General features: G+C 39.8%; 1 protein-coding gene across 3 annotated transcripts; it reads left to right on the top strand.

Annotated features, from left to right (window-relative positions):
• The first annotated feature begins 5,216 nt into the window (after nucleotides 1–5,216).
• Nucleotides 5,217–8,525, top strand: LOC147628637 (3-hydroxy-3-methylglutaryl coenzyme A reductase 1-like). 3 transcript variants are annotated; one of them, XM_086813830.1, is made up of 5 exons: nucleotides 5,217–5,465; nucleotides 5,808–6,822; nucleotides 7,200–7,381; nucleotides 7,460–7,806; nucleotides 7,905–8,525. In XM_086813830.1, exons 2-5 carry the CDS (start codon nucleotides 5,876–5,878, stop codon nucleotides 8,169–8,171), a joined length of 1,743 nt encoding a protein of 580 aa, XP_086669956.1. In that variant the 5' UTR covers nucleotides 5,217–5,465; nucleotides 5,808–5,875; the 3' UTR covers nucleotides 8,172–8,525. The 3 variants fall into 3 exon arrangements, with proteins under 3 accessions (XP_086669956.1, XP_086669957.1, XP_086669955.1); XM_086813831.1 differs by having other exon boundaries at nucleotides 5,268–5,536; XM_086813829.1 differs by having other exon boundaries at nucleotides 5,268–5,536; nucleotides 5,789–6,822.
• Nucleotides 8,526–27,033: the final 18,508 nt, after the last annotated feature.

Raw genomic sequence — 27,033 nt, 5'->3', positions numbered from 1 at the left:
CGCCAGTCTTCAAAATGTGCAACTATGGTGAAGCAATGAAGGCTCAAGAGCGTCGTGTTTTGCAATGTACTAGTTGGGAACCCGTGCTTCGCACGTCTTTTGAGGCTTCCAAAATCAAATTCTACCCAAACCTCCTCCTCCTCTTCTCGAACCTCCAAATTCTTGCCACGTTGTAGCTTTGTGAAACTCTTCCTTAAGATAATATAGAGAAGAGGTGTAGTGCACTTAATGCACACATGAAATTGCCTTTGTAATTGGCATGGCAAGAGGTTTAGTGTATCAATGCAACCTATGTTTGAATAATACTTTGCGAATTTTACAATTGGGTACGATAGCCGAACCTAAGAGCTCTAGGGTACAATCGTGGGACACGAGTTTGAATCTTGACCAACCCCACCTCTCCTCCACTCTATCCAAGGGTGGAATAAAGAGTGTGTTGGGTAAATTCATGAAGATATATATATATATATATATATAAAGATTTTTTTATTTTTTATCGAAAATATAGGAAATTTTTTAGAAACACACACACACCTAGCCTCCGTAAGGTGGAGGCGGCCCCGTCGGGATGAGGGCTGGCGAACCCATCGTACATGCTTATAATCAACCCATCAAGGGTAGGTACCTAAACACGCTTATAATCAACCCATCAAGGGTAGGTACCTAATGAGGCCCCCAAGACTTGAACACAAGATCTTGGGAGTAGAGACCAAGGCTCTACCTTGATGCGCTAGCACTTGTTGGTATATATAAAAAGATTTAAGTGTACATATAGTCACATATATTAAAATTCACAAGACTTACGTCAAGTAGCTTTCATGGAAGCTTTATTGACAATCTATGGAATAGTTGTAGGCCAACCTAGCACTGTCATTTGCTGATGGTCCACCGTCCATGCATATAAGTGTGTAGGGCGTATGTACATTGGGGCGGGCGCCAGCTCGTGTCGCCTGTGATATATATATATATATATATATATATATATATATATATGAGAAAAATGAAATAAACTATCTGGTTGACGTCCATTCAAGGCCCCTCAATTACTTAATTGCGTCAACTCAGTCATAACTAGAGTGTAGGCCCTCGCGGCTCAAATTTCAATCCAATCGCCAGTTTGCACTACAAATTACCATCTACAAATTAAGGTTTTTTTTTCCCGAAACTAATAAATAGAGATGACGTTCAAAGAAACATTACGCAAGTCAACCTTTTTTTGTGAACTCCAATTAAGACACTCAATTTTTAATATGTATTACGGAGTCGGTAGCAAAAATCTACCCATTATAATCTGCCTCTTCTCTCTCTCTCTCTATACCAGGGAGAGATGCACCCTAAGGAGCTTTGTGCATTACCTCATCTATCACTTAGCTCCATCATTGTACCTAGTTGTTACCATTTCATTTTCTACTATTTAGGATGAAATAACATTGTAACACTTCGATCTCTCATGCCAATTTGGCCTTTTATGGACGTTTAATATAACCCCCCCCTCTCTCTCTCTCTCTCTAATATGCATGCGTGCACCTGTGTGTGCGACACACACAATGCATGGGACTCAAAAGTGTACTCACTAAGAAGAAAATGTATTGGTCATGTTAAAAGAAGTTAACTAGAGAAGTAATGATGCACAAATAGGCATTCGTCGATCTCAATACAAAGACGTGTTGTTAAGCAGCTCCTAAAGAGATTGGATAAAGATATTATGATCTCAACACTCAACTATATATTGAATGAGAGAAGCTTAATTATAAACTAATCTCACATGTGTAAACAATAGATTAAGCTAAAGGGAGACTCAATGAATTATTAATGATGTGATGCTTTTAAGAGTTATAAGATGGATTCAAATCTAGTGCATAAGTGTTTCCAAAAAAGTGGATTCAAATCTATTGCATAAGTGTTTCCAAAAAATCCTCATTATCATCAATAGAAAGTACATGCATACATGGCCATGCTTAAAAAGATCTCTTCCATGACATGAGTGAGATAATGTCAAGTGTGACATGCCATCTTGCGCGTAGATCTACTCTAGGGAGTTTCCCTTAAAGAGTGATTGGCACTAACCTTAGGGATCTAATTTTCGGCTTCATGTCTACACCATATAAAAAAGGTTTTAAATCATCTAGACTATAGTGCATGGATGACTAAATTACATAGAAAAACAAAGGTTTTTAGAAGCATGACATTAGAAGCTTAATAATGAAAGTGCACAATTTTAAGAAGAGGTATTATAAAATTAAAGTTTATCAAATTATCCTTCAAGCTAGTGTGGACTCACACCTATTTATCAAGAGAAAAGTAAATAATTTGAAGATTTACACAAAAACAATAAAAAGCTAGTTTATGATGACTATAACCTTCAATGTTTTTTTAAAAGTACCTTACAATATTTCTTTTAAAAGTACCTCAATAATGAAGGAAACAAAAGAGGATGATTGCAAGAGGTTCGGGTGTTGGAGTGTCATTTTTAAGTAACAAGGTTCTCTTACCTTGAGAATGATTCCTTTATGTTTTGTACAAAGATTGGCATTTTTGCTAGCACTACTAAGGTTTAAACTACAATTGTACAAGTAGTTAACTAGTAGGGGCTTGTATTTTCTTACTAAGAAAATCTCAATATTACATTGAATTTCATTTTTGAAAAAATTTACGAGGAAGGAAATAGTATTATTAATGAAAAAAGTTACATCACAATAGGTCACTATGTGTAAAGCTACAAAGCCAAATAATTCATGACTAGTTGGTTCCTTCTAAACATCTTCTTTGTATAGACTTGAAATTTGCTTACAATGGTTGTCTCACGTGCAATGTTTTTTCACACCCAACTAGTTTAGATTTTGCAAAGATCATGCTATTACTAATCCCCTAAATTAAGTCAATCAGGTTAAATGCAAAGCTACAATTCAAGTTTGGAATTTTATTAAATTGAAATAGCTTATTGGCAGTAGAAAAATTTTGTGTTCAAACCCTCATCTTCCACCACGGTGGCAAAAAGTGATTTGAGACAACCATAATTTGCATTTTATAATGGAATATGTGCAAGAAAACATGCCTCCATATGATATCATAGTACAATATTCGTTTCCCTACTAGCAACCATTTAAATTGGTTGCATCCTTGTATAAGAAAAAGAAAGTATTGTTTGCGTTCAATTTTGAAAAAAGTCTTGAACCTTCTTTAGGTCTTTACTTATCATACTTTACCCAACAAATGAAAAACATAAACTAGGTGATACAGCTTAATGGTTGTACTTTTAATGTAAACTTACCAAAGTTTAGAACATTAAATAAAGTTAAAAATTAATGAAATTGTATTTGTTTATAGTGAAATATGGCATTTAGTTTATTTAAATGAAATGACACATTGTAGGTGCGCCAAACAACCTCTCTACTAACATGACACATTCTAGGGCATGCTCACTAGGCAAATAACCTCTCTACTATATAAATCCTTAGATGTTCTTGTTTACTTTCTTGGATGACAATGTAAGATATCTCATTTTAATTTATATTTTAGGAAAGAAAATAGCTCATTTATGTCCATCAAAAGTTACACACACAAATTCTATTTTAAGTGTTCTACATGCCTTTTTGTGGCAAATCCCTTTTGGAAAGAAGCTCACTTTTTACAAGTTTCAACAAATGAAGCCTGGTTATATATAATGAGATCTAGTTAAATCTTGACAGGGAATTCATACTTCCTTTTCTCTTGACATTTTACATCATGACACATGATTGATCTAATGAAAATACATTTTTATGTTAATGACTTTTAATTAGGAAACCGTTGTGACTACAAGGCAACAAGATACAACATAATATTTTTGGTATGTTCTCACTTCATAGTGCTTGATAAATTTAAGTGACAAGGGTCAAAGTTGGATGTAAGAAAATTTATTTCACTCTTATTTTATGCATTAAAGAAATAAAACACACAAGTGTATGGGATGCAACAATGTGCTTGGTTTCATGTTTATAGCATTTACAATGTTGGCATCTTCATTACATCATTAAAGGTTGTACACTTTTATACACTTAACACCTTCTTTATAAGTTCTAAAAAAATTGTAGCACCTTTAGCCACTTAACACAAGGGCCTCGTTTAAACCCATTAACAACCTCACAAGAAATTGAAATATGCTTTCAATAGTGTAGTGCTTTCTCAACATGAGAGAGAGAGAGAGAGAGAGAGAGAGAGAGAGATTCATGCGTGCACGTGAACTTGCATAATTAGATGTATAAATGACCTTTTTGCAAGGAAGCATCCAAATCAAAATTTTCTACAATTTTAGACTATTAAATGAAAATTGTGTAGCTTGTGACATGACTTCCACACCTTTTCTAAGAAATGTCAAGCTCTCCTAAAGCCAAGTGTAGGAGTTGGTAGAAAAATAAACAAAAAGAACTTGTAGAGTAGGGAATGAGATCAAGATCAAAGATTTCTGAAGGTCACTACATGTGCTCCTACTAAAATTTTGAGTGTTTTGTAGAAGGGGGACCCAAACAAATTAGTGACACGGAACATTGCCATGCAAGATTGAGAAAGGACTTTGTAATGAAGACGTGAGAAAGTAAATTTAGACTATAAGGTAATGGTAGGTGAAGTATGACAGTGGGGGACATTGTTGAAAGGGAATATAGAAAGTGCTACAAGGTACATTGACATTAAGAAAAACGTAAATGTTTTTTGGTGTATCAGTACGTGCATGCTTTGCAATAGGTATCCTGAGGTTATCTTTGGTTAAGAGGTATTGAAAATTTGTATGCCTATGTTCAAAGGGTAAACGCACCTCAAAAGGGTAAAGCACCTTCTTGACGGGTATTTATAAAGCCCCTTATGGTGGCCTTAAAAAATGATCCTGTTTCTTTACAAACTTACAATTGTTTTTGAAAATGACTTTACCAGCTTTAAAAATGTATTATACTTCTTACGTTGAACTCACGTGCTATCTTATGTTGAACTTCTTATGTTAAACTCACGTGCTATCTTATGTGTTCTTAATGTGCCACCCTGCTGGCATGTGCAAAGGAAGGCAGAACAGTCACGCAGAGAGCGGTCGGTGACCAGCCCGCGAGAGGAGTACCCAAACCTCCATGCATGGGTATGGGCAGGGGCATGTGCAAATGTTGGTAAAAAAGAGCAAATGTTGGCAAAATGGGGCGGTGGACCCCTTGGGAGGGCGCGTTGTATGCTTTTGCTCGCGGCTCCCTCTCGCGCGCTCCCTCTCGTGCGCCTATATATATAGAGTAGATGCCATAACCCACTCAAAAGAAGTCATCACCGTTGTCTCCCACAGTACCCCACACGTGCCCACGACACATACAACTGTGCTGCCCTCTCTTACACCCTTGCATGTGAGGCATAGCTTCCTTTCAAAGCAATTTGATTAAGCGCTTTGAAAGGGTAAAGAGAGGGGGAGAGCCACTGTAAGCAACAACTCAAAAGAGAGAAGAAATTTGAAGGTTCTGTGTCCTTCTTCCCATGCAAATTTGCCCGGCTTTCTCCTTTATTTTCTCTTTTTCCATCAATTGAAGTACGTCTCTGCATTTTTCCATTGCTTTCGCTGTAATAAGTAGTGGGTTTATGGATTCTTTTTGCTGTAAATTAGTAGTGGCTCCGTCCATTTTTCTCTCTTTTTTGCTGTAATCGGTAGTGGGTATCTGCATTTTTAAGTCTTTTCGGCCGTGATGAGTAATGGGTCTATGCATTTTTTCTCCCTCTTTTGCCCTTTCGTTCAGTAGTTCTCTGCCCCTTGTTTCTTCTCAAAGCTCACTCGAATCTGCAGTTGGCCCTCTTTTTCGCAGGAAAATCAAACCTATCAGAAACCAGCATTAAATTCTGAGCTATCTAAAGGAGCAGCAAGCAGAGCAACATGGGTGCACAGTATGACCATCACCATATGGGTAATGGGTGCCAGAAGCAAGTAAAGAGAAGCAAAACCTCAAACCTGAATGCCTCAGATGCCCTCCCCTTGCCTGTTGGCCTCACCAACAAGGTCTTCTTTGTGCTGTTCTTTCTATCTTTATATTTCCTAATGGACGGATGGGTGGAGAAGAAGGCCTTCAAAGACCGCAGCTTTGGCGAGATCGTGCCCCTGCTTGGCTTGATAGCTTCATGTATCTATTTGCTGGGCTTTTTTGGCATTGTTCATGTGCAAAATTTCATTGGCAAGGGTACTGATGGCCCTTGGGATTTCCAGGAGGATGATGAGAGAGACCCCATGGTAGGAGGTTGTATCACTAGCCCTCCCCCACCCTTAACCCGAGTTCAGAAACCCCCACCCTTAACCCGAGTTCAGAAACCTCAACTGCAGTTAAAAGGCCAAGTCCTTAAGGACAACAATGATGAGGACATTGCAACTGCAGTGAGTGATGGCACTGTGCCGTCTCACTCCCTAGAAGCTGATCTCGGAGACCCCCAAAGGGCCGCTTTTGTGAGAAAAAAAGCAGTAGAGCTTATGACCAACACATCCTTGGATACCCTCCCTTTGGCTGGATTCGATTATGCTTCAGTTCTGGGCCAATGCTGCGAAATGGTGATCGGTTATGTGCAGATTCCTGTTGGTGTAGCAGGCCCCCTTGTATTAGATGGGTTTGAGTACATGATCCCCATGGCTACAACTGAAGGCTGTCTTGTTGCAAGCACAAACAGAGGATGCAAAGCTATTCATTTGTCAGGGGGTGCATCCAGCATCGTGCTTGGAGATGGTATGACAAGGGCTCCAGTCGTGAGATTTTCGACAGCGCAACGTTCAGCGGAGTTGAAGTTCTATGTGGAGGATGCAAACAACCTAGAGATGCTGTGCGCGGTGTTCAACAGGTGTGTGCTGCTTTTCATTTCCAAGCATCTAGGTAGTAGTGTGTGTGTGGGGGGGGGGGGGGGGAGTGCACGTGCTTTTCATTCTGGAGCGTATGCTTGATTGGGTTTGCACTCATACAGACCCTTCATACTTAGCATGGTGCTTTGTATGATATGATGTGAAATCTAAGCTGAACAAAACATGTATTTTTGGGTGCCAAAGCGTGAGTAGGGATGCACCATGGTACTACACTGGTCTTGCCATGTTTATCAAGCTTTGTGAGTGGCATGCCTGCGTACATGGTTTCTGCCATGTTCTACACTTGAGGCATTATGTCTCTATGTTGATTTATGGCTGTAAGGTACTTGATGCAATTGCGTTTTTGGGTGTGAAACAGGACCAGTAGGTTCGCCAGACTCCAGCACATCCAGTGCGCGTTGGCCGGGCGCAATTTGTACATGCGATTCACATGTTCTACAGGTGATGCAATGGGCATGAACATGGTCTCAAAGGGTGTTCAGAATGTTTTGGACTATCTTGAGCATGTCTTTCCTGACATGGAGATAGTAAGCATTTCAGGTACATGCGCTCCCCATGGTGATACATACATTTTTCTCCCTAGTGCATCGCTATCTAAACTGGTCGTCTTTTTTACAGGTAATTTCTGTGCCGATAAGAAGGCCACCGCTGTTAACTGGATCAAAGGGCGTGGCAAATCTGTTCTATGTGAGGCTGTCATCAAAGAGGAGGTGGTGGCCAAAGTATTGAAGACAACCGTGCCTGCACTTGTGGAGCTGAACATGCTGAAAAACCTAGTCGGCTCTGCCATAGCCGGTGCTCTTGGTGGCTATAATGCACATGCTTCCAACATTGTCACAGCTATCTTCCTTGCAACGGGCCAAGATCCAGCTCAAAACGTGGAAAGCTCTCAATGTATAACGATGATGGAGCCGACCAATGATGGCCGTGATTTACATGTCTCCGTCACTATGCCATCCATAGAGGTAAATTGCCTTCTTATACAAGACATTCTCTCATGCAATGCCATTCTAGCTTCTATTAGACATTTCTACAATTGGTTTCTATATATTTCCATCGCCAGGTTGGGACGGTGGGCGGCGGCACACAACTAGCATCGCAATCTGCATGTCTTAACCTTCTTGGAGTGAAAGGTTCCAGTGTGGACTCTCCTGGAGCTAATGCCCAGTGCTTGGCAAGACTAGTTGCAGGAGGCGTCCTGGCCGGAGAACTGTCCCTTATGTCTGCCCTAGCTGCAGGGCATCTCGTAAAGAGCCACATGAAATATAATCGTTCAAGTAAGAACATGCACATAGATGTTGTCGAAGGCACGGCGACACAGGGTCAGTGATGTGATCTGCTGCTACATAAATTAGCCTTTACATTGCAAGGACTGGCCGTCCTTGTAGGAAGGAGTATTGACACTTTTGTGCGGCCTAGCATAATGGTGATGGGCATAATGCTTGTCTTGTGCAATTGCCTGCCTTTCTTCTTCTTGTAGAAAGGATACTTTGAGATCCTCATCCTCACAGCTTAATGGGGAGGCCATGCATTGCCTCTATGTGTGTGGTGTATTTAAACTTAATAGTAGATGCTTATGAATACGATGCCTATGGTGACAGCAGGTTCACCCATGAGACAAGCAATTTGCATGCTTACTCATTGTTGCAATTTGGAAGTTAAATAAAAGAATTGAAATTATTTTATGATACTCTCTCTCTCTCTCTCTCTCTCTCTCTCTCTCACACACACACACACACACACACACACACACACACGCACGGGGGATCACACATACACACAGTTGCACTGTCAGTACTCCTATGATAGCACTTGCAAGAACTTGCATTACTGAATACAAAACAAGAAACCATTAGCTTAGGAACCTACAATTACCTTTTCCAAGGGCCTTTAGCCCAAAGGGTTGTGACACACCAGAACAGGTGGAACTTGCATCATGGAACACAAATTTATGAGCAGCCATAAACAGAACTCTTCAGCGTAAAGCATGCTAGGCATAGGTCCAACTCCTTTAAAAAAAAAAAAAAAATCGGTATAAAAAGGATAAATGGATTGGAAATTTTAAAATTAGATGGGTTTTAATTTGAAAACCCTTAAAATTTCCTAAAATTACTTTTCCATGAAATTTAATGGTTGAAGTTCAAGGAAGAAGTAAATTCATAGGAACTCAGTACTCCGACTCTTGTATCCTGTATTGTTTTTTTTCCAGTAATGAAAATGCCTTTTATTGAAAAAAAAAATTAAAAAAAAATTCATAGGAACTTTGAATTGAAATTTTCTACTAAATTTTTCCATGGGAAACCTTAGGATCCAAGGCTATTTCAAAAGGAACCATAATATGTGTCAAGTAGGAACCATAAGATTTTCTGTAGGAAAAAGGTGCCATTAAGTTTCACATTAAGTTCTAATAGGGTTGAAACTTAAGTTCCCCGCTACCCATTTGAGATTTGCACCTCCAAAACCCCTCCAATGGAGACTTGCCATATTGATAATTATAATAATAATTAAATTCCCAAAAATTTTTTATCATTAATTTTAATTTTCATTGACTTTGAAAACTAAAGACGGTTGTGACAACAAAACATGTGGAACTTTCATCGTGGAACACAAATTTATGAGCTGCCATAAACAATACTCTTAAGATTAAAGCCATATACTAGGCATAGTTTCAACTACTAAAATCAAAAATATCTTTAAAATGATAAAGGTGTGAAAATTGGATAGGTTTTAGTCTTACAAACCCCTATAGCTTGGAGATGTTGGATGGAGCCAAGAAAAAGCTTCTCTAGTACTAGTTGACATGTGGTTTTGAGAGATAGGCGATGTTTCCTTTTTTTGTAACTCAAATTCTTTATATAATATAAAGTTATCTTTTCCTCACAAAAAAATAAAAAAATAAAAATAATGAGGTATACATGGTGTACATGTATTAGTGACTTAATAAATTACATCAAGTTAATAAACACGTGAATTGAGATAATCCATGTTGGGTCATTTTATGGTGATTGTTGAACCAAGGTGGGCCAACCTCATTCGACCATTCTCGAACACTAGTTTCCTGGCCAATTGTATGCTACTAAGGTTGTCACAATAAATGACAACATGCCTATCCACATGCAGCCTCGAATCTCCAAGTAGCATGTGTAACCAAGCTACTTCACATGCTGCCATCGTAACACCCCTGTACTCTACCTCTGTACACTCGACAAGGCAACTATTGGCTGCTTCTTGTTGCTCCAAGTAACAACACCACTCCTAAAGGAAAACATAAATTTACTAGTAGAAAATCTGTCCAAGATATTACTAGCCCAATCTGTATCAGTGTATCCGTACACTTGCAACTCTATACTACTCTCATAGAAGAGATCATAATCCATTGTGGAGCTCTCGTAGTGTAGTGTGCGGCTCACACCATCCAAATGTGGTTTTTGAGGAACTTTCATAAACTAGCTCTCCAACCCAACCGTGTAGTTCAAGTCTGGCCTGGTGATCGTCATGTAGATCAAGCTCACTATCTTCATGTACATAGTAAGATTCTCTAACATCTCACTTGTATTTGCACTCAGCTTGCCATTTTGATCCGGTGGTATTGAAATGGGCTTACAATACCATACTTAGACAACATGTCCAATGCACACTGTTGCTGTAAAATAGCCATATGCACTCAGGCATCCTGGTGATCTCAATGCCAAGAAAGTATCTTAGTTCACCCCAATCCTTTATGTCAAACTTCTTATTGAGGCGACCCTTCACACGCTCAGCTCATTGTCACCCCCAACAATCAAGTCATCCACCTAATAGTGATGACAACAATCTCCTTATCACTCTTTCGCATATAGAGTGTGATTTTTGAGGAAGCTTGGTGGAGGGAGCTTTACTTGGTTTTCCTCTCTCTCCACTTGAACTATCTCTCTCTAACTATTGCCACCACCATCTCCGCCCACCATCACCCAGCCCAGCCCACGCCACCCTCTCTCTCCTTCTCCCACCCTCTCTCTTCCCTCCCTTTCACTCTCCCTCTCTCACTCTCTCTATCCTTGTCTCTCTTTGCTAACTCTATATATCCTCCCCATGTCACTCTCTCTATCTCTCCCACCCTCTCTCTCCTTCTCCCACCCTCCCTCTCTCTCCCTCCCTTTCCTTCTCCCACCCTCCCTCTCTCTCCTCTCCACCCTCTTTCCTCTCCCTCTATCCTTGTCCCACCCTCCCTCTCTCTCCTTCTCCCACCCTCTTCCCTCCCCCTCTCTCTCTTCCCTCCCTATTTGGTGCATACGGTTCACCAGATCTAAACCCGCCGATGTGGACCCTGTAGTTGACATTTTAAACACATAGCTTGCCTCATCCAAAGCTTGCCCAGGAAAATGACTACCATGGACTCAAAAGCACATTGTCTCTTCAATTCTAGGATACTTGACTCTGCTCCTTGCACTGAACCGTTCATCCTAGAACCATCCTTCTGAATCTATAAGAGAATTGGACAACTTAACAAACTATGCAAACGTTCATTAACAAGACAACTCCATATTTCTAATATTTGATTCATTACTCACATGCTTCCTGACGACTGCATCCAATACAAGTTGTTTGGTGATATCCATTTGTACCTTCCTTGGACCTCTTGTAGCCACCTCTGAAACCTTCTCTTGCACAAGTTCTCTTATCTTTTACAATGCCTGCCTTGATGTGCCCCTTTTGCACCTCATGCAAATGTTCCCCTTGATGTATCATCAATCTCGAGATATGTGGGTCAGTAGGCATACAATAGTACACCGTAGCACCACACATTCTTCTACATATAGGTTTGTTCTTGCAGTAGAAACAAGTTAGGGATCCATATCCATCCGTTGTTAAGCCCATAGAGGGAAGTTTCTGTGTGAGCTTGCCTATTATGTGAAAAATTACAAAGTTCTAATAAATACTCTTATAAATCAAAGTTTATCAAACTTAAGCCAAGACAATAAGCTTACCAGTCCATGATGTTGTATTCAGTGTGTCGTTCATAGTGTTGCTTCCACACAAGGCATAAGTGCACTCAAATAAGCCTCCACAAGAACTCTTTCGTGCAACTCCAAGAAACTTCACATGACTCTCCCCGAAGAACACCAGCCATGAGATTCCTCAGACAATAAGTATTTGACCACACTCTTCTGAACTGGTGTACCTATGGGAGAATCTCCTATTATAAGATCAATAATGACTTCTTTTGGGATGCTTGCCATAGTGTTGCTTGACTCTCCTATTATTGGAGTAACAAGGTATTCTGTTGTTATATCTTTATCAAAGATATAACATGGTTCCTCTTAGCAGGTCTAGCTGATTGGATAGGTATAAGATGATCTACACCATCATCTTGTGGGTTGATTGCAAAAACTTTCAATCTAGAGTGAGGATATAATATGCCATCAAAATCATCAGCTTTAGTAATATAAAAATGACCTTGTACAGTTCTAACAATAGGATCACTCTCCAAATCTTCCACAAAAATGTGAAACGAAGTGTTCTCCATGGCAAGAAAAGCTCACAGAAAACCAACTCCCAAATACACAAGCTCTCCGAAAACAAGCTCACAAACATACAACAAACTAATGAAAACGAATTCTAAATCTAAACACTAATTCTACACATAAAAGATTTTTAAAAAAAATTATACTCATTTTTTAAAAATAATCATTATTCTGACAAACATAAAAACATTCTGCAATCATTTATAAATAATGTCATTTAATACACAAAATCTAACATTTATTTTCAATAGTTATACTATATAATAAATACTTGCATAACTAACCCTCGTTTAATGATTATTCCATACCTTACTCCTATATAATGATTATTCCATAACTAACTCCAGTGCAATACGGGAAAGAGAGTTGGACAAGAAAAACAAGACTCTATGGATAACAACTAAGTAGAAGGAGAAAAAAAATGATTATGAGATCTTTTTTTTGGAAGAGGGTAACCATGCTTTCAACGCCAAGGATAAGGAGTTCTTTTTTGGACCTTCAAGGTGTGTATATAGTAATTGCAAGGGTTTTTCTTAGCTTTGACTCACTTGGTTGCCTAAGCATTGATTTGATGTGGTTGGCTTGCCTTGGTGCACATCATTCTTCTCTTTATGCTTACCTCTTGAAAGAGATTTTTTGGGTTGTTTTCCTTCTTGGTTGTCAGGTTTGTTGTTGGCTTGTTTTCTCTAATTACCTTGCTTCTCCACTTTTTCTTTTTCTTTCTCTTCTCCTTCTTCTTCTCCTTATTATTATTCTTCTCCTTCTCCTCCACTTTAATCATAGGAAAGTGTAGCCCCGCCTTAATCATAGGAAATTGAAAGAGGGGAGTGGTTAGGGGTCCTTAATAATAATAATGGATGAGAGGTGTGTCCTTAATGGTGGGTAGAGAGGGGAGGATTTTAAGGAAAAGGTTGTTGTCTCTTTTAGAGAGAGGAGGAGATTTTTTCTTTTAGAGAGGAGGGAGGGGGGAGAGAGTGGGCCGCGTTAACACGTACGGGGGGTTTATGGCCGGCGAGACAGGGGGAGCAGGGGGAGTGAAGCATTTAATTGGGGGGGGAGGCCCCAAGGGTCACCAACTAAGGGCAACGGTCGCCCTTAGTTCACCAACTAAGGGAAACTAAGGGAGATCATCGCCCTTAGTTGGTGACCCCCACCAACTAAGGTCAACCATCGCCCTTAGTTGGTGACCCGTGTCCCCCACTAAGGGCGACTATCGCCCCCTTAGTGAGGTCACCAACTAAGGGCGATGGTCGCCCTTAGTGGGGTCACCAACTAAGGATGATGGTTGCCCTTAGTTGGTGATCCGTGTCCACCCACTAAGGGTGACTATTGCCCTCTTAGTGGGGGGCGCATACGCTTCCCCCCCAAATTAAATGCTTCACTCCCCCCCCGTGTTCACGACGTGGTAGCTCCCCCCTCCCTCTTGTTTGCAAACGCGGCTCACACTGAAGTCCTTCGAAGTGCGAACGCGGCAGCCCACCCTCTCCCCCTCTTGCGAACACGGCTTACGCTGCATCCCTCCCTCTTGGCGAACGTGGTAGCCCACTCCTCTCTCCCTCTTGCTAACGAAGCTCATGCTACCATAAACCCTAAAAGCAACACGTCTCCCCCTTTCTCTTTAAAAGCAACAACCTTTTCTCCCTCTCTCTCAAAAAAGGACAGCCTTCTCTCCCTCTCTCTCAAAGACCCTCTCTCTCTCTCTCCCTAAAACCTAAAAGACTCTCTTTGTCTCACACAAACTCTCTTTCTCTCTCTCATGGAACTCCCCTTCCCTCTCTGTTTCACAAACCTTTTCTTCACTCACTCACTCCCTCTATTTATATCTATTTCTTTTTTTCTCTATTTTTATCTTTTGCTTTCTTATATCTTTTAGGACTCTTTCTTTTTTGCTCAATATCCTTCTTCTCGTGTTACCTGTTCGTCCTCATGGTGTCTCCCCAATTCTAAAGAGGAACACAAGTATCCTTGATGTTTAGTGATACCAAGGTAGCTATTGGGATAGTCTTGCATATGTAGATTCCACTGTGGATACTGTTCAACTCGCTTGCGATTAGAACTCCTACAAGACAGTCTCAACAACAACAGAGTGAAGGTAATTCTTGAGCACTTTTTATCAAATCTTACATAAGGTATCTTTTAGATTACCAAACATAACGTGTGTGTGTGTGTGTGCATTGCAGGTGGTGAAATCTACTCCTTTACCACCTATTACTTTGTGCAGACTTGTGCCTAACCCCTCTATACAAAGAGTGCAGTTTAGGTACAAGAAGTTGATAAGGGAATTTTATATGAATGGCTATGTTGCTGATAGATGCAGGTTCATTTTCTCCATCTCCTCATCCCATAATCCTGTCAGAGAAGTGACTCAAAATGATGTTATTACATGGGATGACATCTGGTGATTGAAAAACGAGGAGTTCAAGGCACAGAGTGGGAATTCATGAGCAACAAGATGTTGTATGTGTGGGACGACAATCATCGAGTTGTGGCATGGATGGAGGAGATTAACAAATGTGAGTCTACTTAATTTGCCTACTTTTTTGAATGAGGTCTTTTGTTTTATAAAATAGTTTTTTGACTAAGTAGATTTGCACTATCTAACTGTAGCATTCAATAATGTCACATCAAGACATCCTTGTGTTGATACTATCCTTATTGAATTCAATGAGGATAGCGAGGGGAAGTTCTCATAGTGATCGCTCGCTTGAATAGGTAAGAGAATATATGCTTTAATACTCTTTGAATTAGGAATATTCGGCGTACTAAGTTTCAATCTTTCATCATACCCTTGAATTTTGTTGTCATAGGATGAATGAAGTGGGCTATGTTTCTTCTTCCCTTGTAGACAAAGTATACCTCATTAGGGCACTTGGGCTGGCAAACAAAGAAATAATTATGAAGCACACTAGAGAGATGAACAAGGCATAGATGGATAAGCATGCCTCGACACAAAAAAAGGGCCACCCATCCTAGTATAACTGCAAACTTTTGGGCCTTTCCCAAATAGTATTTTTGGTAAACCTTCAATCTTTTGACACTTGCAATATATGACAAACATTTGCATATCATCCACTAATATTGTAATTCGTGTGAATAATAGGATGAGTATCTCGCAACCACCCGAGATATTGACCCCCTAGTAGATAGTTTGCCTGCATAAGCGTTTGAAGAAGAGGAATGGAGAACGATATTTTATATAAAGATGAATAGGGTGTGTGCGGGAACAAGCCCTTAGCAAGAGGCTGTAAAAGAGAATCTGTAAATGTGAGAGAAGCTATGAAAAGGTGAGAAGTATCTACTGGGAGAGAATAAAGGGTAGCATGAGGAGATTTAGGAGGTGTGGAGATATTCTAGGAAGAGGTGGAGAGAATCAAGCAAAAGAGGTGGAGTGAATCAAGGAGAAATCAGTGGGATTAGATGCTTGGATGTAAACCCTATAAATTGAGGCATTGGCCTAATGAGAATTTGCTGGTTTTTTATTATCCATGCCTACATTAAGCTATCAGTTAATTGCTCACTAATCACGTCTTAATTATCATCTAATCTCTTTTCTAATGATGTTGATTCTAGCATTTGATCCACCATAGCTCATCACATTGCTGCAAATTTAACATCTTTGAGTAAGAAATCCTACACTATTTCCTCTGTCTATTTCGTAGGCAACAACATTTTATGGTTTTAATGTTGTGGTTTAATTATGGTGTTGTGTTGTAGATGACTAGTGCAAGTGAATTGGGACGAGAAACTGGATTGTTTGACAGAGGATAGGCTATACAGCTTGGTAGCTAGCTCATTGCCAAATGACCATAAAGCACAGATTTTGGATATTTTGATTGATGGCGATTTGCAAAGGCTGAAGGATTCACAAATCCCTAAAAGTATGTAATAATTACTTTTCCTATCTTCTTTCTTCTTGATATTTACAAATACTCTATTTTGTTTGAATAACAATTTCAATGGCGATGCAACAAATGTGAGTTTATTCAGGGATTGGCTTCGAAGAGAAGTCATATGGCATGAGATTGGAGCGCAGGATATAGATGTCCTTGCAAAAATATCAAAAAACTACAAGGTAATTTTTTCAGATACATTCCTGGATGACCTCGCCAATCTTAAGAGAATGTATTTAGGGAAGTTGTTCGAGGAAATGGTGGGATCCCTAAAGACACAAGGTGTGGTAGCTTTGAACCTTGCTATTGTCAAGGCTACCAAGCGTGCTCTGTTTAGGTGCGTAACATTCTACGAAGCGTACTTACTACTTGGTTGTACTCTTATATTTGTAAACTGAATGGATATAATAATGTGTAGATGGGTTTACAAGTGCCATGTGGAGAGATCTATTGTACATTTTCCTGCAATGTTAAAAGAATGGTGCAATCCAAAATATGAAAGCACTATGTATACACAGCATCAACTTCGAGACCTTTGGGATGCACAGATATACAAGAGATGGTCATTGTTCCTTGACTTTCCAAGTGGAAAGTTTCCCAAGAGCGAGAAGGCGATGTATACTTGGGCTTGTAAAGCAAAGCAATCAATCACGGTATGAACTATACAATTAGATATTTCACTTTAATTTTAATATTGTTTCTTATATCTTTTCGAATGGTGAATTCTATTGTGAAGCGTAGAAGTCTAGGTGACAAATCACATGTTCAAGGCAAAGTTAAAGGTCTTATGAAAGATGAAGGGGATGATGAAGATGTAGAGGATGATGATGATGAAGAGGAAAAAGTGCCAAAGAAGGATGCAACGAAGGGAAAAGGAAAGTCTCTATAGGAAGAGGACGACTTTGATACCTCTCCATCAGAATATGACGAAAGCGATTCTGATGATAGCACTCCGCAAGATGGAGGCAACTCCAATAGACAGGGCACTCTTTTACTTGTGGCTCATTGGTATTGTTGTTACATTGTTTGCATACTAACAACATTGATTAAGTTATGGATTCAGATAAGCTTGGCAAGAGGTGAAGTGCCAAATGCACCATTGCGACCAATTAATCCACCTAGTTTGGGTGACCTGACTCCAATCCAAATGAATTTGCCAGGTATGATTTTACTCATTGGTAATGATAATGTAAATTATTTGTGTGGTGCATGCACTTACAAAATGTACGCTTTAATTGTAGGAGTGTCTCGTCGTACCACAAGAGTAGTCCTCGGTGCTCCCAGCAAACATCAAAGTGCTAGTTCCTCTACCGTTATAGAAGCCTCGCATTAACAGGTATAATAATCAATTGTGACCATATATGAAAAGATTGTAAACGTGTGTCTTTTATATCCTCTAATATCAATTAATGCATAACTCTACTCAACATGGTGTGGCATGACATCAATCTACAAAGATGATGGCATGTATTGGGGATTCTTTGAAGATAGGCCATACACTTTTGAACCAGTAGTGTCCACCGGAGCTAGAACATGTCTTTGATATGTTGTAGAAGGCCAATGTGGGAGATAGGACCTTTACTGTTAAAGGTGTCAATACAAACATAACGTGTGATTGTATTGTAGTGATGTTTCCCATAGGAGGTTCTGTTTATGGTTACCCCAATGACATTGTCCCACCATGGAATCTCTGCACATGTGAGTAATGAGATTATTTTCCCTTCATTAAGACCTTATGTGTTGTTGTGCATATGTTGAGTGTGTGTATGTCATGCTTAAATTTTTGGTTTATGTCATTCTAATGCCATATAGATGGAGAGGAACATGTATTTCTTCAGGTTAGTGAGACTACCTTAGATGACAATGGCTCTATTATCGTCATCAGTACTATGTATCAAGTGGCAATGATTATAGCTCACGCTGAGCATTCTGGCTTCTCCTTGGACACCTTGGTGAATGTGCAATGTTTGCATTTAAATTCAAGAAAATTACCAAAATCACCTCTCTTTTTTTCTCTTTCACCTCTTTGTCCATAAGTTTTTCATCTCATACTCTTGTGCAGATACATACCCTCATCACTGCTACCTTCACGCATAGTGGGACAAAACCATACAGAATCTTTCTCACCTGATTATATCATTGATCCTTGCAACATGAAGCACTGGGACAGACACCCAGATGGGACTGCATGGCAAGGTATGGAGTTAAATCTTTATGTGCTCCTAAATAAGGGCCTTACATTTTTTGGTGAAATTAAGAGATATTTTCTTTGTAGGTGGATCTCAGCGTGGATATGACTTTTGGAATAGCTTGTTGAGCCATCATGTAAAGCAAGGGCAAGTGTTACTAGAGCTTTATGCTGGATGTGGAGATTGTGTTATGGTAACAAAAAAATTACGCATGAGCATTGTTTGTATTGATCCCGATGACGATGTAGTGGAGGGTGTTTTGATGAAGATTTCATTGTAGTAAACATATTTATTTGTGAATATTCAAGTGATTGGGTCATGACCTTATTTGTAACAATTATTTATGATTGTGTCATGATCTTATGATTGTGTCAAGAGAAAGAGGGCGAGAGCAATGCATTTTGGCGTTTTGCATATACGTACAAACCAATAAAGAATCGACATTTTCTGTATTGTGTGGATGAATAAGGTAGTGAAGAGTTTGTAGACTCAAGGATTTGTACGCAAAACGTGAGTTAAGTAAGCTTTGTTGAGAAATGAAAAAGAAATATAGAGAGAGTGATCAAAGAGGAGAGAGAGAGAGAGAGAGAGAGAGAGAGAGAGAGAGAGAGAGAGAGAGAGAGAGAGAGAGAGAGAGAGAGAGAGAGAGAAGGGAAGAGAGAGAGGGAGGGAGGATAAAGAGAGCGAGTAAAGAAAGGGACTAAAAGAGCGAGAGAGAAGGGTAGAGAGGAAGTGAGAGTATGAGAGAGAGAGAGAGAGAGAGAGAGAGCAAACAGAAGGGTAGAGAGAGAGAGGGGGGGAGGTGAGAGTGAGCAAAGAGAAGGAGTGAAGAGTTAGCAAAGAGGATACAGAGGGATAGAGAGAGAGAAGGAGAGATAAGAGAAGAATAGAGTGAGAGTTAGCAAAGAGAAGGATAGAGAGAGAGAGAGAGAGAGAGAGAGAGAGAGAGAGAGAGAGAGAGAGAGAGAGCAAGAGAAAAAGAAGGTTAGAGAGAGTGGGGAGGAGAGAGAGAGAGAGAGAGAGAGAGAGAGAGATGAGGATATAGAGAGCGAAAGAAGGAAGGAGGATAGAAGGTAAGAGAAGGGGAGAGAGAGAGAGAGAGAGAGAGAGAGAGAGAGAGAGAGAGAGAGAGAGAGAGAGAGGGGGGGGGGGGGGGGGGAGGATACAGAGAGTGAGCAAAGAGATGGGGAGGGAGGGAGGGAGAGAGAGAGAGAGAGAGAGAGAGAGAGAGAGAGAGAGAGGAAGGGGCATAAGAGGTAAGAGAAAGAGAGGGAGAGGAGGATATAGAGAGCGAGAGAGGGAAGGAGGATAGGAGGTAAGAAAAGGATAGAGAGGGAGGGTGGGAGAGTGAAAGGGAGAGAGAGAAATGGACGGTGGTAATAGAAGAGAGAGGGTGTGTTAGCAAAGAGAGACAAGGATAGAAGAGAGTGAGAGAGGGAGGGTGGGAGAGGGAAAGGGAGGGAAGAGAGAGGGGGAGGGAAGAGGGTGGGAAAAGGAGAGAGAGGGAGGGTGGGAGAGTGAAAGGGAGGGAGAGAGTGGAGAGAGTGGGAGGGTGGGAGAGTGAAAGGGAGAGAGAGGGAGGGTGGAAGAAGGAGAGAGGAGGATCTCCTAGAGAGGTGAGAGAGGGAAAGAGAGGGAAGAGAGAGAGAGGGGGGAGAAAAGAGGGTGGGAGAAGGAGAGAGAGGGTGGTGTGGGTTGGGTTGGGCGGAGATGGTGGTGGCAATAGTTAGAGAGATATTGTTCAAGTAGAGAGAGAGGGTAGCCAAGAAAAGTTATTTCCAAAGCTCCCTCCACTAAGCTTGCTTGGTGGAGGGAAGAGAGAGAGGGGGGGGAAAGAGGGTGGGAGAAGGAGAGAGAGGGTGGTGTGGGTTGGGTTGGGCAGAGATGGTGGTGGCAATAGTTAGAGAGATACTGTTCAAGTAGAGAGAGGGGGTAAGTTCTTTCCATGAGTGCCTAAAAGGGCTTGGGCTAATGTTAAGTGTGCAAGGAGAGGGAGCTCCTCCACTGGCTGGGGGTACAGAGGTGAGTTGAAAAATAACTAAAAATTTGATTAATTTTTGATTATCTACTAATCCTAATTAATTAGATAATGGGCTCATAAACCTGATGGATTCTGGGCATGGCTTTGATACCATGTTGAAATTAGAGCAATGTGATGAGCTATGGTGGATCAAATACTAGAATCAACATCATTAACAAAGTGATTAGCAAATAATTAAGACATAATTAGTGAGTAATTAGAAAATAGCTTAATGTAGGCATGGATAATTAAAAACCAGCAAATTCTCATTAGGCCAATGCCTCAATTTATAGTGTTTACATCCAAGCATCTAATCCCATTGATTTCTCCTTGATTCACTCCACCTCTCCCAGAATATCTCCTCTTTTGCTTGATTCTCTCCACCTCTCACTTTTCCCAGAATATCTCCACACTTCCTAAATCTTCTCATGCTACCCTTTATTCTCTCCCAGTAGATTCTTCTCACCTTTCTCTCACATTTACACATTCTCTTTTACAGCCTCTAACCAAGGGCTTGTTCGTGCACACACCCTATTCACTTGTATATTTCAACAGGTGGGTGATCTTTAAACTCTGAAATGTATGCACAATGTGTCAAAGGGTGCCAATTAGATCCATGATTGACATTTCAAATTCAAAAATGATCATATGCAAAAGTGTCATGACATTACATGAGAGATAATAGTTATTACAAGAGATAGGAATATACTACTACTCCTTAACCTGCTCACTAACATCCTCGAGTGCAGGAAGCCTTTCCCTTTTTGAAGATGGCTTTGCAACATCCTGTAATTGTAAAACTAGAGGAACCCTCGGTTTTGTGAATCTGAGAAGCTCCCTTTTGTTAAAATTACAGCAATGTGATGAGCTATGGTGGATCAAATACTAGAATCAACATCATTAACAAAGTGATTAGATAATAATTAAGGTGAGCAATTAACTAATAGCTTAATGTAGGCATGGATAATAAAAAACCAGCAAATTCTCATTAGGCCAATGCCTCAATTTATAGAGTTTACATCCAAGCATCTAATCCCACTGATTTCTCCTTGATTCACTCCACCTCTTTTGCTTGATTCTCTCCACCTCTCCCAGAATATCTCCACACTTCCTAAATCTTCTCATGCTACCCTTTATTATCTCCCAGTAGATTCTTCTCACCTTTTCACAGGTTCTCTCACATTTACACATTCTCTTTTACAACCTCTAGCCACCAAGGGCTTATTCCCACACACACCCTATTCACTTGTATATTTCAACACCTCCCCTCAAGTGAATACTCCTAGCACTCCTAGACCCTATACCAAGTTTTCCTCTTACTTGATAGTTCGCGCGACCAGTGTTGTCTAGCACACCTCCCCTCAAGTTAACTTAGCACACTTGGACCTTATACCAAGTTTCTCTCTTACTTGATAGCCCACGACCAGTGCCTCAAGTCCCTAAACTCATAGTCCTTGACACACACTCTCTCTCTATGTGCCCAAGGCTACTACAAGTGCCCGTGACCTTGACTAAAGTGCTCACACATACATCTACCACGTGGCCTACATCATCGGTGGCTCAGAGGTGGTTTTACTTTGTTTGGGCAGGTTATATTGGGTTGTGGGGTCTCTCTCAGAGATTTTCACATGGCTCCTCACTCTTTGGAGCCTCACATCTTCTCTTGTCTTCAGTTTTCTTGTCGTGGCAGCTTCTCTTCACACGTCCGTGTCTTCCTCTTCTTTCAGTCTTCTTGTGGCAGCTTCTCTTCACGCGTCCATGTCTTCCTTCAATGCTTTCTCTATATCTTCGTCTCGGTGTGGATCCTCTTCTTGGAAAGAGATGTTCTTCTTCTTTCATGGCTGGGGCCATGAGCGTGTTCGTCAGTTCTTGCTCCATGTGAGCAACATGTTTAAATGTTTTGTTGACAGTTCTTTTGGGCTTTTGATGTTTATCTTGTGTCATTATGCAATGCAAATCCAAATCTATGCGGCGGGAGGTCTTACCTCTTGCCTTATTCTGGACAAGGACAGTGTCTGATCCCATTTTTACACTGATGTAATGTGCCCAATGCATAATGCATATAGCATTCATTCTTATGCACATTCCCAAATGCAACTCTGGCTGTGAATAATCTTGAATTTGAGTGTGATTTGCAGGCATTAACCAAGGATTAAATACAAAATGATGATTATCATCAATTTATCAGCATAATTTTACCAAAAATTACATTAGATCAAGGGTAATCAATTTGTACGGAATGGTTGGAGTATCAAACCAAATTAATCACTGATTAGCAAATTAATCCTCTATTTTGTGTGCAAAAAATAGAGTATGCGGGGAGCCCAGATCTGGGGCCTTAGACTTCAAATGAGCTCAAATCCTTTCAAGGTCATCAATAGTAATTAGTCTAGTAGAGGATTAAGCCAAGAAACACAAGATTTGACCAAACATTGAATGCTTAATCTCTGTTTTACCAAAGTCACCTGCAGATTTGATGAAGAGCTTGGATCTCACTGTAGACTTGATCAAATCAATTTTTGACTTCACCAGCTTGTAGAGGATGCTTGAAAACACTTGGGGCTAAGAGGAGTTAGACCCGTTTAATTTGAGGAAGTAGAAATCACTGATTTTGCTGTAGAAAAACGATGCTTGATAAAAACGTGATTTCTTCTCATTCCGTCGGTGATTTACACTTCTGATTCGACTGGCTGGAGCACCTATGGGTTGGCTATGTATGGCTAGAAGCAATGGGCCTAATTTGATGTGTGCAAGGAGATAGAGATCCTCCACCAGCTAGGGGTACAGAAGGCTTCTTGAAAATAACTAAAAATTTGATTATTTTCTAATTATCTACTAATCCTAATTAACTAGATAATGGGCTCATGAACTTGATGGATTCTAGGCTTGGCTCTGATACCATGTTAAAATTACAGCAATGTGATGAGCTATGGTGGATCAAATACTAGAATCAACATCATTAACAAAGTGATTAGCAAATAATTAAGACGCAATGTGATGAGTGAGCTATGGTGGATCAAATACTAGAATCAACATCATTAACAAAGTAATTAGTGAGCAATTAACTAATAGCTTAATGTAGGCATGGATAATCAAAAACCAGCAAATTCTCATTAGGCCAATGCCTCAATTTATAGAGTTTACATCCAAGCATCTAATCCCACTGATTTCTCCTTGATTCACTCCACCTCTTTTGCTTGATTCTCTCCACCTCTCCCCACCCAGAATATCTCCACACTTCCTAAATCTTCTCATGCTACCCTTTATTCTCTCCCAGTAGATTCTTCTCACCTTTTCATAGGTTCTCTCACATTTACACATTCTCTTTTACAGCCTCTAGCCAAGGGCTTGTTCCCGCACACACCCTATTCACTTGTATATTTCAACACCTTTTTCCATAATCACTTAGCATATTGGGATCCTTAATCCCACATGCCAATCCATAAGCAGTATAGGCTAAGTAATATTTACTCCTTAGTGCATAGACTCCAGGGCCTTGCCCAAAGATTTACAACGCTAACTGCTTCTCCAAAAGCATGATTTTGTCTGCATTCCACCTGACGGGATATGCCCCAAGGTATCTGGATAATGTCTTGATTGCAAACAAAGAAAATTTTGCATTGTCTTTCGAGAATTTTTTGTGGAATATAATGAATTGTGGAAACTTCAATCGGTTTATGTACTCTCCCAGTGGATGAGTCCATTCCGAGTCCTTCCATGCATTTGCCTGCTCCACTCCCGAGAAACTCATCCTCAAACACAACCATCTGCAAAACAATATTGTCGATGAGCCAACACAACAAATAGAATAAGCTACTTAGCACCATAAAAACTCATTAACAAGTAAACACAACTTCTAATTTTTATCATTTAACAAGTAAATCATCTGTCCATATATTGATTGTTGAGTTGGTGTCCTGGACCGCCGATGAGTATGCCCCTTCCCTTCCTATGTGTGAAATATTAAGTCTTTGCTGAATAGCCTGAAATATTAAGTCTTTGCTGAATAGCCTGAAATTCCTCTTCAGTGTGGGAAGGTTAGATTCATAGCTTTTTGTATCCTTGTACATCATAGATAATGTGTCGGCAGCAGAATAGAACTCACTATCCTTGACATTTGAATCCAATAAGAGATACTTATCCAAATCTGGATCGACAAAATCTTCATCTTCCTCAAGATTCTGTGCAATGATGGCCAAACAGTAGTCTTCCCTTATGTCAAACACAGCTTGAATATATGTAGTTAACAAATATTCTTTGTCACCAATAGGAAATGTGGGGAGAAGTGGGATTGGAATGTCCCTTACTTCCTCTATCATAGAGGGCTACTCGTCACCTGTAAAACCACTAAGGTGTCTTCTCTTCTGAGCACGTCAATATCCAACTGCTCACTTAAGTCCCTCTCCGCAACCAAGTTTATCTCCTCCGCAATGTCTTGAACTTCATCTTCTACTCTTGGAGGTTCCTCTGCCTTCTCAATTTCTTCATTTGTAACTTTTTCATCCTTAAGCAGCACATGCAGGTATAGCAGATAAATCCATGGTAGTACGCAACAAGACGACACTTGCGATTATGAATGGGGCACTTACTGTGTGTCTTCTTCTTATCATATGGCACCTTTAAAACATATCTATTTAACTTTTGTCTTAGGGTTGTTGAAGGCTCAATATCATTCACGTGCACGTACTGGACGCCGTCAAAATGACTGTACCACTTGAAGTGATTTGTTGAAATTGCTGCTCTTTCTCCTTAAGATACGAACGAGCAAAAATGATCATGTCTTCAATGGAGAAATTGAAATTAAACATGCATGAGATTTTAGGATGGTGATGATGCTGTCAAACTTTATAAAAGAAGTCGAACAACTTTTCATCTGGGGTTTCTTGAAGGCCAGCATCAAACTCAACCTCAATCCCGAAAGGTTCCATCTACAAGCCAAGAAATATGTCACGAGATGACAAAAGTTCTGTGTAAGATAATAAAGGATTAGGCAAGATCAGTATAACGTGATAAGTGTTGGAGAACTCTCACCGAGATCTCTAGTCTCGTTGTAGTGATTTGATGAAATATTAGTGAGAAAATGAAATTGCAAAGAAAATGTGCCAAAATCACTACAACGCGATGTGTGGGAGAATTCCCACCGAGCCCTCTCTTCATGTTATAGTGATTTGATGCAATATTTCAAAGGCAATGCCGATTGTAAGAAAAATAACTAAGAACGACAGTAGCACAAATCACTATAATGCGATATGGGTGGGAGAGTTCTCATCGAGTTTCCTCTTTGCACTGTAGTAATTTATAAGAAACAAATCAATTTCTTAAAAATCTAAACGCCGAAATCTTTGAAAAAACAAAAAAAGAATGGAAGACAAATCACTATAACACGATATGCTTGAGAGAGTTCCCACCCGAGACCTCTTCTCGCGTTGTAGCGATTTCAAGGAATTTATGCAAGCAAATTACCATTGTATGCAAAATCACTACAACGCGATATGGGTACGATAGTTCTCACTGAGATCCCTCTCTTCGCATTGTAGTGTTTTGATGAAATATTTGTGAGAAATAAATTAAATTCTTAAAAATCTAAAATCTTTGATGGAATATTTATAAAATAATTATACAATTTTGGCCAAATTGAAGCACGAAAATATTTGGAAACATACCGCGAAATTCACTGGGAGAGTAAGAAGCAACCAACAAAGTTAATTGTAGGAGAGCTAGAAGCAACGTGAAGGTCTCAATTGCGAGAAAAATTGCACAAGAGCAAGAAGCAACGAATAATGAATGTGGGTCACCTTCACGGAAACTAATGGTCTATACACGTGGCAGACATGCATGATGGCAAACCACGTGCTTTGTGCACGTATGATGAAACGTGTCAAAAATGAATTGATCGTAATCATCATGTATTTTGTAAGATTCCTCCCTAGCCTCTTAGGATGTCCAGTATCTTCCCCTGTAGTCAAATCTCTCTTCAGAAATATAAAAGATCTTGTTTCTACCAGTTTTGGTCTAGAGAGAGAATCTTCTAGAGAGTGGTAATTCAATTTTTAAATATTTTTGGATGGAAAAATATCTCTTCGTATTTAAGTAAGTTTCCCCGAAACAAAAGTTCAAAAAGATTTTTAGAAGGTACACTCGAAATAAATTATAATCTGTTCAAGAGGCGGGTCAAGATTTTTTTCAAAATTTTAAATTAAGGTTCCTATGGGCCAATAAGATTCATCCAAATGCGTGGAGGAGAAAAATGAAGAAATAAAGAAAATCCCCATAAAAATGAGTAAATGCTCACATAAGATGAAGAGTTGACTATGTACAAGGTTTATTAGTAAAAAACTATGAGTATTACTAAAAAAAATGAGATATTTTGGGTATAATGATTCCATTTTGACACGTGTAAGGAAGGGGAGTCCCTTCAAGGAGGCACCTACTTCACATGCTTAAATGAGTTTTAAACTAAAAAATAATGTGATATTTTTATCTCTCCTCTCTCTTGGATCAAACCGAATAAAAAAGAAACCAAACCGAATAAAAAAGGAACCAAACTAGGTCCAAATTTGGTCCAAATTCAACCAAACTGAATCTGGAA

The sequence above is a fragment of the Cibotium barometz genome, chromosome 19 (genome assembly GCF_041138505.1).
Source record: "Cibotium barometz isolate CiBa-2024 chromosome 19, ASM4113850v1, whole genome shotgun sequence".
In the NCBI taxonomy this organism is placed as follows: Eukaryota; Viridiplantae; Streptophyta; class Polypodiopsida; order Cyatheales; family Cibotiaceae; genus Cibotium; species Cibotium barometz.
Note: the sequence above shows the minus strand (reverse complement) of the source record. Positions and strands in the feature narration are given on the sequence as shown.

Bases quoted from the DNA above. Each gene is read 5' to 3' on its own strand.
- LOC147628637 (XM_086813830.1), top strand. From the start codon at position 5,876: ATGGGTGCACAGTATGACCATCACCATATGGGTAATGGGTGCCAGAAG. The intron at 6,823-7,199 runs GTGTGTGCTGCT...GGTGTGAAACAG, and splicing joins CTGTGCGCGGTGTTCAACAG to GACCAGTAGGTTCGCCAGAC. The intron at 7,807-7,904 runs GTAAATTGCCTT...TTCCATCGCCAG, and splicing joins TCACTATGCCATCCATAGAG to GTTGGGACGGTGGGCGGCGG.